The sequence below is a fragment of the Euprymna scolopes genome, unplaced genomic scaffold (assembly GCF_053919585.1).
Source record: "Euprymna scolopes isolate OS-2025 unplaced genomic scaffold, ASM5391958v1 sca363, whole genome shotgun sequence".
In the NCBI taxonomy this organism is placed as follows: Eukaryota; Metazoa; Mollusca; class Cephalopoda; order Sepiida; family Sepiolidae; genus Euprymna; species Euprymna scolopes.
In genome coordinates, this window is record NW_027633395.1 from 34,483 (window position 1) to 46,093 (window position 11,611).

The 11,611-nt window shown below is 38.1% G+C and overlaps 6 protein-coding genes across 6 annotated transcripts; 5 read left to right on the forward strand and 1 right to left on the reverse strand.

The window, feature by feature from the left end:
* Positions 1 to 70: 70 nt before the first annotated feature.
* On the forward strand, positions 71 to 1,414 carry LOC145274370 (trigger factor-like). Its single transcript, XM_080127441.1, has one exon. The coding sequence runs from the start codon at positions 71 to 73 to the stop codon at positions 1,412 to 1,414; it is 1,344 nt and encodes a 447-aa protein (XP_079983567.1).
* Positions 1,415 to 2,105: 691 nt separating this feature from the next.
* LOC145274372 (ATP-dependent Clp protease ATP-binding subunit ClpX-like) lies at positions 2,106 to 3,371 on the forward strand. The gene has a single exon (XM_080127442.1). It carries the CDS (start codon positions 2,106 to 2,108, stop codon positions 3,369 to 3,371), a length of 1,266 nt encoding a protein of 421 aa, XP_079983568.1.
* A 37-nt stretch (positions 3,372 to 3,408) lies between these two features.
* On the forward strand, positions 3,409 to 4,383 carry LOC145274373 (lon protease-like). The gene has a single exon (XM_080127443.1). It carries the CDS (start codon positions 3,409 to 3,411, stop codon positions 4,381 to 4,383), a length of 975 nt encoding a protein of 324 aa, XP_079983569.1.
* Positions 4,384 to 4,559: 176 nt separating this feature from the next.
* LOC145274374 (lon protease-like) lies at positions 4,560 to 5,810 on the forward strand. Its single transcript, XM_080127444.1, has one exon. The coding sequence runs from the start codon at positions 4,560 to 4,562 to the stop codon at positions 5,808 to 5,810; it is 1,251 nt and encodes a 416-aa protein (XP_079983570.1).
* Positions 5,811 to 5,989: 179 nt separating this feature from the next.
* On the forward strand, positions 5,990 to 6,937 carry LOC145274375 (UDP-N-acetylglucosamine--N-acetylmuramyl-(pentapeptide) pyrophosphoryl-undecaprenol N-acetylglucosamine transferase-like). The gene has a single exon (XM_080127445.1). The coding sequence runs from the start codon at positions 5,990 to 5,992 to the stop codon at positions 6,935 to 6,937; it is 948 nt and encodes a 315-aa protein (XP_079983571.1).
* Positions 6,938 to 8,215: 1,278 nt separating this feature from the next.
* LOC145274376 (carbamoyl phosphate synthase large chain-like) lies at positions 8,216 to 11,449 on the reverse strand. The gene has a single exon (XM_080127446.1). It carries the CDS (start codon positions 11,447 to 11,449, stop codon positions 8,216 to 8,218), a length of 3,234 nt encoding a protein of 1,077 aa, XP_079983572.1.
* Between the last annotated feature and the right edge of the window lie 162 nt (positions 11,450 to 11,611).

An 11,611-nucleotide genomic window follows, 5' to 3' on the forward strand; every position in this document is an offset into this window, starting at 1 on the left:
ACCCTTTATTAATAAGCAGTTTTCTGGGTTTGTTTTATCTACAAATAATCATATAAATAATTAATACTGCATGGAAGTCGTCGTCAAAAAGCCTAAAAAAGGTAGTTTAGAATATACTCTTGAGGTAACCTTCGCTCCGCAAGGTATCGAGCAAAAAATTCAAAAAAAATTAGTTGAGCTGAGCAAAAAAGTGAAGATAGCTGGATTTCGACCTGGTAAAGTCCCTTTACATGTCATACAGGAAAAATATGCAGATGAAACAAAATGGGATATTGTGCAAGAAGAAGTTCAAGAAGCTTATCGTCAAGCACTTATACAAGAAAACCTTACTCCAGCAGCCACTGGAACCTTTGAAAAAATGGATTATGATAATTTGGAAAAATTATCCTTCACTGCCGTCGTGGAAACCATGCCCAACATTGAAGAGCTTAAACTAGAAAAATTAAAGCTTGAACGCTACATCCCTTTGATTAATGATGAAGAGGTTGATGAGCAGGTGAAAAAATATCAAAATTATAACCGCAAATGGGAAAGCAAAATTGTAGGAAGTCCAGCAGAGGAGAGTGATCAAGTAATTATTGACTTTGAAGGTCGCCTAGAAGATGGTTCAACATTTGATGGTAACAGTGCAACGGACTTTCCTGTTGTGCTAGGGGATAAACAAATGCTTCCTGAATTTGAACAAGCACTTTATGGAACTGCCGAAGGGGAGCAAAAAAACGTTTCCTTTACCTTTCCTAAAGGTTATGGGGAAAAGACCTTAAGCGAAAAAAATGCTACCTTTACCATTACTGTTAAAGCAGTAAACAAAGCTTTACTTCCTGAATTGGATGATCCTGAATTTTTAAAAAATCTTGGCGTAACAGAAGGTGGCGTTGAGCAACTTAAATCTCTAGCTCGGATGGAATGCTCCCTGCAACTGGAACAAACTCTTAATTCTTTTAACAATAAACTTGTGCAAGATGTCCTGCTTGATTCACAAAAATTTATTGTTCCAACATCACATATTGAAGAAGAAAAGAAAATCCTTACTGATGAGGCAGAAAAACAACACCAGCAATCCTCAAGCGGCAAGATTTCTCCACTTTCAAAAGAAGAGCTAGTGAACATTGATAAACAAGCCTATAATCGCTGTAAAATTTCTCTAATTTATCAACAAATTAGTAAGCAATATGAAATTAAGCCTGACACCAAGGCAATCGCCAATCACTTGCAACAACTTTGCCAACAATACTTTAATGGGGATTTTAAAGCCTTTGAACAATCTCCTCAACTGCCGCAAGTACGAAGAGAATTGGAACAACGTAACGTTATTGAACAAATTCATAATACGGTTTATGAACACGCTAAAGTTAAAGAAATACAAAAACACAAAGGCGAATTAGAAGCCCTATCAAAAAAAATCTTTTCCTAAACATCATTCATAAAATCACTTATTAGCATAGCACAATGATACTTAAGCCAGAATTAAATAGAGAAAGTCAGTCACAATCACCTCAAAATCTTGGTTTAGTGCCAATGGTGGTAGAAAATACTGGGCGTGGTGAACGTGCCTATGATATTTATTCACGCTTACTCAGTGAACGAGTTATTTTTCTTGTTGGTGAAGTGAATGATAATACGGCAAACTTAGTTATTGCACAAATGCTCTTCTTAGAATCTGAAAATCCAGATAAAGATATTCACCTATACATTAATTCACCCGGTGGCTCGGTGAGTGCTGGAATGGCAATTTATGATACCATGCAATTTATTAAGCCTAATGTGAGTACGATATGCATTGGACAAGCTGCTAGCATGGGAGCATTACTCCTATGTGCTGGAGAGAAGGATAAGCGTTTTTGTTTACCTCACTCAAAGGTGATGATACATCAACCATTAGGTGGCGTGTCAGGTCAAGCAAGTGATATTCAAATTCATGCCAATGAAATTATTAAAACTAAGCAAAAGTTAAACGAAATTTTAAGTCGACACACCTCTCAATCACTAGAAAAAATTTCTGATGATACCGATAGAGACAATTTTCTCACTGCTAATGAGGCACAAGAATATGGACTGATTGATAAGGTGATTGAAAAACGTGAATAAGACAACATACTAGGGACATGTCATCTAAAAAAACTTCTGACACCAACATAACCTGTTCATTTTGTGGTCGCAGTGAACAGCAAGTCAATAAGCTCATTGCTGGACCAGAGGCTTACATTTGTAACGAATGCATAAACTTTTGTGTTGACATTATTAACGATAGATCCTCAGCAGAGAAAGAAAATAGCAATAAGAAAGAGACTCATCTTACTCCCAAACAAATCCATCAAGCCCTAGACAACTATATCATAGGTCAAGAACAGGCTAAAAAAGTGTTAGCCGTAGCCGTTTATAACCACTACCTCCGTCTAAAACATTTATCTCATAAAGAAGACGACACAGAAATTAACAAAACCAATATTCTACTCATTGGTCCAACTGGTACAGGAAAAACATTACTTGCACAAACGCTCGCAAAATTATTAAATGTACCATTTGCCATTGCTGATGCAACCACACTAACCGAATCTGGTTACGTGGGAGATGATGTGGAAACAGTTATTTTACGACTGCTACAAAATTGTAATTATGACATCAAAAAAGCAGAACGTGGGATTATCTACATTGATGAGATTGATAAAATAAGTCGTAAATCTGAAAATGCCTCAATTACTCGTGATGTCTCTGGCGAAGGTGTACAGCAAGCCTTACTTAAATTAATTGAGGGGACCGTAGCAAACGTCCCACCAAAAGGTGGAAGAAAACATCCCCAACAAGAAACCCTTCTAGTTGATACCTCAAATATTTTGTTTATTTGTGGTGGAGCATTTGACGGTTTAGATGCTGTTATCAGTAAACGGCAGCAAAATGCTCATAGCATGGGCTTTAGTGCATCCATCAAAAATAAAAATGAAAAAAAAGAACAATATAAATTGTTACAACAAACACAAAACAATGATATTGTCCGCTATGGTTTAATTCCAGAATTTATTGGTCGTCTGCCTGTTAAAGTAGTCTTAGAGCCCCTTAGCGAGGCGGATTTAGTAAAAGTTCTTACGCAACCTAAAAATGCCCTAATCAAGCAATATCAACGCATATTTTCTATGGAAAATTGTCAACTGGAATTTAGCCCAGGAGCACTCTCAGCCATTGCTAAAAGGTGCCTACAACAACAAACTGGTGCACGTGGATTACGATCTGTATTAGAAGAAACTCTGCTTGATATAATGTACATCTTACCTGATGAAAATATAGAAAAGGTTTATGTGCAAAAAGACACCATTGAAGAGGGTACACCTCCTAAGCTTAGCTATCATAAAAAAACAGAAAATAAAATTGCATAATGCACCCAATACATAAATCTAAAAAGTAATAAAACGTATGCCAAGCACCAATCCCCCACATTATATTCCTATTCTTCCACTCAAGGATATAGTAGTTTTTCCGCAAACAGAAGTGCATATTATGGTGGGAAGACCGGCTTCTATTGAGGCTCTACAAGTGGCAACAAATAGCGATAATTTATTATTATTAGTCACACAAAAAAAACAATCTGATCAGGTGCATGATACCGTTAAAGCTGATGATTTGTATCAATTTGCCACCATCGGTCGTATTATCAATCAGGTTGATTTGAATAAACAGACTATTAAAATAGTCATTAAAGGATTACAACGTATTAAACTTACCGAAATTAACTCCCAACAAAGTTATCTACGTGGTCTTTATCAACCATTATCAGATAGAATACCCAAGGCTACTAAAGAAAAAGAAAAGCTACAACAAGCCGTACATCGACTCATTCTTACAGCAACAGAATATCTTAAATTCAAACCTAAGCTACAAGAATCTTCCTTGCTCAAAGACTTAGGTTCACAAAGTCCAAGTATTGTTGCAGATAAAATCACTACAATTCTACCCGTTGAGCTTCGGAAAAAGATATCAATACTTAAAGAACTTAGTGTTCTTAAACGCTGTATTTCCCTAACAGAAATACTCTTTACGATGATTAACTCTCTACAATTAGATGAAAATATTAATGAACAAGTTAAACAAAACATTGATAAAACTCATCGTGACTTCTTCCTCAATGAAAAAATTAAAGTCATTCGTCAACAACTTGGCAATGAAGACGAAACGGATGAATTAGAACTCCTAAAACAACAAATATCGGATGCAAATCTCCCTGATCATGCTCATGGCAAAGCAATGTCTGAATTCAAAAAGCTTAGCATGATGTCCCCTCAATCACCAGAATCTTCAGTTACCCGAAATTACTTAGAAACTTTAATCAAACTTCCTTGGCATGAGTCTACAAATGTCTCCATTGATTTAACTCGTGCAGAAAATTATTAAACAAAGATCACTACGGCTTGGATGAGGTTAAAGAACTTATTCTTGAACACCTTGCTGTACAGCAGCGAACAGAAAAAACCGGTGGACGAATTATTTGTTTGGTTGGTCCTCCGGGAGTTGGCAAAACCTCATTGGCTGAATCAATTGCACGAGCAACTGGCAGAAATTATGTGCGAATGGCTCTTGGTGGAGTACGAGATGAGGCAGAAATTCGTGGACACAGACGCACCTATATTGGCTCAATGCCTGGGAAAATTCTACAAAAAATCACCCAATCAAAAGTTAAAAATCCACTTTTTCTATTAGATGAAATTGATAAAATGTCTATGGACTTTCGTGGTGATCCGGCATCCGCTCTACTAGAGGTTCTTGATCCTGAACAAAATCATTCTTTCAGTGATCACTACTTAGAAATTGAATATGATCTTTCTGAGGTGCTCTTTATTGCTACATCAAATAGCTATCAAATTCCAGAGGCTTTGCTAGATCGCATGGATATTATTGAATTATCTGGATACACCGATACTGAAAAAAAACAAATTGCTAAAAATTATCTACTACCCAAACAAAAGAAAAAAAATGGGCTTAAAGATAAAGAATTGCAACTTACTTCACAAACCATTCCCACCATTATTGAACGTTATACTCGTGAGGCTGGTGTGCGTTCATTAGAAAGACAGCTTGCTAAAATTTGTCGCAAAACTGTACGCATTGCCTTAACTAAAAAATCTGAATTACCCATTAAACTCACCAATGATAAAGTCATTGATTTACTTGGTGTACCACCTTATCAATACAACATGGCTGGACACAAAAATCAAATTGGTATTATTACTGGTCTAGCTTGGAATCGTGTTGGAGGGGATATTCTAACAATTGAAACTGCCTCTTATCCTGGAAAAGGGAAACTCACCTATACAGGAAAACTCGGTGAAGTCATGCAAGAATCTATGCAAACGGCATACAGTTTAGTGCGTAGTTATCATTTACAACTTGGTATTGATACTGAGGTGTTTAATCACACTGATATTCATGTACATGTTCCCGAAGGTGCCACACCTAAAGATGGTCCAAGTGCCGGTTTAGCAATCACCTTAGCTCTTGCCTCTAAGCTTAGCAATAATCCCATTCAATCACAACTTGCTGTTACCGGTGAAATTACCCTACGAGGTGAAGTGTTAGCCATTGGAGGATTAAAACAAAAACTTTTAGCTGCCAAACGTAGTCACCTTAAAATGGTTATCATACCTGAGGAGAATTTGCGACATTTAGAAGAAATTCCTGATGATATTAAAGCTGGCTTAACTATTTATCCTGTGAAAACATTTTCTGATACATTCGCTATTGCTTTCGCCAAAAATATGCAACCATTGGGTATAACAACTGATAAAAAAAAATCATTATCAACTAGCAAAAAAATCAATTAGTAAACCTAATATTTAATGAAACTTGCTATCGCTGCGGCAGGTACTGGTGGTCATATCATACCTGCCTTAAATATTGCTTGTTATTTACAAACCAAATAACCTCATCTCCCCATACCATACATTGGATTTGTACCCCAACTGGAATGGAAAATCAAATCATCCCTCCTCACAACATCCCCATGCACCCAATCACCTTCTCTGGTGTGCGAAAAAAAGGTTTAATGCGTTGGTTAGCACTCCCTTTTACTTTATTCAAATCCACCCGACAAGCTACTAGTATCCTTAAATCTATCCAACCAGATGCCGTGTTAGTGATGGGTGGATACGTATCAGTACCCACAGCAATTGCCTCTTTTCTAAAAGGCATTCCACTGATTATTCATGAGCAAAACTCTATACCGGGTCTGGCCAATAAACTATGCAGCATCTTTGCTCATAAAGTCTGCTACGCTTTTGCTGGTAGTTTTAAAGGCAAAACAAATAATAAGTATATTCATACAGGCAATCCCATTAATCATTCCTTACATACATCCATAAAAACAACATCTAGCAAAATCAAACATTCAGGATTTCATATCCTTATCCTAGGTGGTAGCCTTGGTGCAAAAACGATTAACATAACCATCCCTCAAGCACTTGCTAAATTACAAGAAAAAGTAACTCAACCCCTACTCATTACCCACCAATGTGGACGTAATCATTTACATGAAACCAAGCAATGTTATCAACAAACTTCTCTTTATGCAGAGAATGTAGATATTATTGAATTTAGCGACTCACTACCTGATTTATATCAACAAGCGGACATGATTGTTGCACGAGCTGGTGCCATGAGCGTGGCTGAAATTAATTCTGTAGGTTGCCCAGCCTTATTTATTCCTTACCCTCATGCAGTAAATGATCACCAATATCATAATGCTAAAAATCTACAAAATAATCCACAATACGCTCATCTCTACGCTATTATCCGTGATCAACAACTAACCATTGATAATGCCTGTGAAAAACTATATCAACTCTATAAAGCTATTCAACAACATCCTCTAGATCATATGGAGACCAAGCATCTTTCAGCCACAAAAAATATTGTTTGCATCATTGAACAAACTATCGCTAAAAATTCATAACTCAAGCAAACATGCTCTTTGTAGCTAAAATTTCTTCTCTAAAAAATAGCTGGCAACTCCTCTCTTTTGGCTTTTTACTACAATTCTTTTCCATTAGTGGACAAACCGTATTTATCTCTCTCTTTGGTGGATATATCCGAGCAGATTTACATCTAAGCCATAGCGAGTTTGGTGGCTACTACTCCATTGCTACCTTTCTTAGTGCTATCGCTCTAAGCTATACAGGAAAATTTGCCGATCATGTCCGCCTAGAAAAACTGACTCCTATCGTCACCACCTTACTTGCCCTAAGCTGTCTGATGCTAGCATTCACTTATAACATATGGCTTTTGATTTTTGTTTTCTTTCTTCTTCGACACCTTGGACAAGGGTTATTTAGTTTAATCAGCATAACTGCTGTGATGCGTTATATTCAAAAGAATCGTGGTAGTGCCAGTTCCATTTCTCGCATGGGTTACACCACAGCAGAAGGAATTATGCCAATGATTGTTGTCTTATTACTGTGGTTTTTATCATGGCGATCAATATGGATAATCATGGCAATTGCTTTGATTATCGTAGTTATCCCTCTCTCCTATTTTCTACTAAAAAATCACAGGAAACGCCATCAAGAATATTTAGAGAATCTTAATAAAACAACATCATCCCAAGATACAGACCTTCCTAATGAAAAATCAACGAAGCAATTTAATCGCCAGCAAGTTCTTCATGATCCATTATTCTACTTGATACTTCCTAGCTTACTTGCCACACCAATGCTATTTACTGGATTTATTTTTCATCAAATCCAATTACTTAGTGAAAAAGGATGGGAACTTAGCTGGTGGAGTGGCGTAATTTTAACCTTTTCAATTACTGGGGCAGGCTTTCTTATGTTAAGTGGATTGTTAGTGGATCGCTTCACCGCAAAAAAAGTGCTTTTTCTTATTCCCATTACCTTAGGTATAGGACTAGCAATTTTAGCTTATGCCACCAATACCACAGAAGCAATCATTTCTATTATTTTCATCTCTTTTGCTGCCAGCACCTCTGCCTGCCTTTCTGCTCCTTTACTAGTGGAACTCTATGGGACTAAACACTTTGCTAGCATTAAGTCTCTCTCCACCTCACTGATGATTTTTTCCACCTCCATATCACCATTTATCATGGGATTCTTTTTAGATCAAGGCTTTAGCTTTAATACTATTTTATTCACTGGTAGTGCTTATTGCCTACTATCACTTATGCTACTTGTACCAATGTGGATAATTAATCCGGATTAATATACCTAAATGGATATTATTGGGGAAGCTTCCCTTCAATTAATTCTTGTAGGGAAATAACTTGTTTGAAAGGATTATGGGCCATTGCCTCCACCATGGCTAGTCCACAGTGAATTGTTGTTGCCATGGTAATTTTATGTTTAAGTGCTAAGCGACGAATATCTCGTGAGTCTTGAATAGCTTGCACTCCTTCTACCGTGTTGACAATAAAAGTAATTCCTTCATCTTCAATCACATCTAAGATGTTTGGGCGTTTTTCAAATACCTTGCGCACAGAAGTAATATTTTCCAATCCTGCATCTTGTAAGTCTCGACAAGTTCCCGGTGTGGCAATAATCTCAAATCCAATTTCTTGTAACTTTCTGGCAACCAATACCGCCGCCTTACGATCGGCACGACGTACACTCAACAGTGCCTTGCCTTTTTTATACACATTAATATTTGCCCCTGCGGTAGCCTTAGCAAATGCCATACCAAAGGTTTTACCAATTCCCATTACTTCGCCCGTTGAGCGCATCTCTGGTCCTAATAACGGATCAACACCTGGGAATTTAACAAAGGGAAAAACAGATTCTTTGACTGTAAAATGTTGTGGCACTTTCTCTTCTGTAATACCTTGTGAAACTAGTGAATTACCAAGCATACAATGTGCGGCAATTTGTGCATACGGACGCCCTGTTGCTTTAGAAACAAAAGGCACAGTACGTGAAGCACGAGGGTTCACCTCTAAGACATAAATATCAAAGCCTTTCACCGCAAACTGGATATTCATCAAGCCAATCACATTTAATCCTTTAGCTAGCTTAATGGTTTGCTCACGAATTTCTTCTGCCACTTTTGGAGCAATATTGTGCGGAGGTAGGCAACAAGCTGAATCACCTGAGTGAATACCGGCTTGTTCAATATGCTCCATCAGTCCACATATCACCACATCTTTACCATCACTAACGGCATCAACATCTAATTCAATGGCATCATCGAGAAAACGATCAAGTAAGACTGGAGATTTATTAGATACTTTCACCGCATTATCCATGTATTGCTCTAATTCCTTAGCCGAATACACAATCTCCATTGCCCGCCCTCCTAAAACGTAAGAGGGGCGAACCACTAAAGGATAGCCAATTTCTTCTGCCGCTGAGGTGGCCTCACTTGATTTTTTAACTGTACGGTTCTCTGGTTGCAATAAAGAAAGTTCTCGTAGAAGTGCTTGAAAACGTTCTCTATCTTCAGCTAAATCAATGCTATCTGGAGAGGTGCCAATAACATTTACTCCTGCTTTTTGCAAGTCCTCAGCAATTTTCAGTGGCGTTTGTCCACCAAATTGCACAATCACACCATAAGGGTTTTCAAGATGAATGATTTCTAAAACGTCTTCAAAAGAAAGCGGTTCAAAATACAAGCGATCTGAAATATCATAATCGGTGGATACTGTTTCTGGATTGCAATTAACCATAATGGTTTCAAATCCCGCATCACGACAAGCCAATACTGCATGCACACAGCAATAGTCAAACTCTATCCCTTGACCTATGCGATTAGGACCACCTCCGAGTACAATAATTTTCTTGTTATCAGTTGGTTCAGATTCATCATACTCTTCATAGGTGGAATACATATATGCCGTCGGCGTAGAAAATTCAGCCGCACAGGTATCCACCCGTTTATATACAGGGCGAATTTTTAATTGATGACGACGATTACGCACTACTGATTCTTTACTTCCTACCAATTCAGCAATCCGTGCATCGCTAAACCCACTGCGTTTTAGATGCCAAAGTTGATCAAAATCTAACTCAGCCAGTGAAGTTTGAGTAAGGAAAGTTTCTTGCTCAAGCAGATCTTGTATTTGTGCTAAGAACCATGGATCCATGCAACTATTTTCCCGAATAACTTGTGGATCAATTCCTAAACGAAACGCCTCAGCAAGATACCACAAGCGACAATCACGCGGTTGCTCAATTTCATTGAGACACTTAGCTATTTTCTCTTCATCGGTTTCATTATTCCAAGCAATTTCATTGAGCCCTGTTTTATCAATCTCCAAACCACGTATGGCTTTTTGCAAAGATTCTTGGAAAGTTCGTCCAATTGCCATCACCTCTCCAACAGATTTCATTTGTGTGGTAAGGCGGTCATTTGCAAGGGAAAATTTCTCAAAGGCAAAGCGTGGGATTTTCGTTACTACATAGTCAATAGAGGGTTCAAAAGAACACGGGGTAGCCCCACCAGTAATATCATTATCTAACTCATCTAAGGTATAACCCACTGCCAATTTGGCCGCCACCTTGGCGATTGGAAAACCTGTGGCTTTAGATGCCAAGGCTGAAGAACGTGAAACACGTGGATTCATTTCAATGACAATCATCCTACCATTTTCCGGATTGATTGCAAACTGCACGTTTGACCCCCCTGTCTGAACACCAATTTCTCTTAACACATCAAGAGAAGCTTGGCGCATAATTTGATATTCTTTATCGGTTAGTGTTTGTGCTGGAGCAACCGTAATGGAATCACCTGTATGTACCCCCATTGGATCAAAGTTCTCAATAGAACATACGATGATACAATTGTCATTTTTATCACGCACCACCTCCATTTCAAACTCCTTCCAACCCAACAAAGATTCTTCTATGAGCAACTCTGAAGTGGGAGAAAGATCTAAACCATTGCGACAAATCTCTTCAAATTCACGGCGGTTATATGCAATACCACCGCCCGATCCGCCCATAGTAAAAGAAGGACGAATAATTGCTGGAGTACCAATTTTCTCTAAAGCATCAAAGGCCTCTTCCATATTGTGTGCAATCATCGATTTGGCACAATCTAAATTAATTTTCTGCATCGCCTCTCGAAACAGCTGGCGATCTTCAGCTTTATCAATTGCTTTAGATGTTGCACCAATCATTTCACAATGATACTTGTCTAAAACCCCTTCACGTTGCAAATCTAAGGCACAGTTTAAAGCCGTTTGCCCACCCATGGTAGGCAAAATTGCATCTGGACGTTCTTTTATAATAATTTGCTCCACCGTTTTCCAGTGAATGGGTTCAATGTATGTTGCATCTGCCAATTGCGGATCCGTCATTATCGTGGCAGGATTTGAATTAATTAAAATTATCCGACAACCTTCCTGTTTTAATGCCCGACAGGCTTGAGCTCCTGAATAGTCAAACTCACATGCTTGACCAATGACAATGGGGCCTGCCCCAATAATCAAAATGCTTTTTATATCTGTGCGTTTTGGCATAGACGATTATTTGTGATTACGTAATAACTGATCAAATTCAGCAAAAAAAGGTGCCATATCATGAGGACCTGGGCTTGCTTCTGGATGTCCTTGAAAACCAATTGCTGGAGATTCTGTATGTTTGATTCCCTGTATTGTGCCATCAAACAAAGAATGATGCGT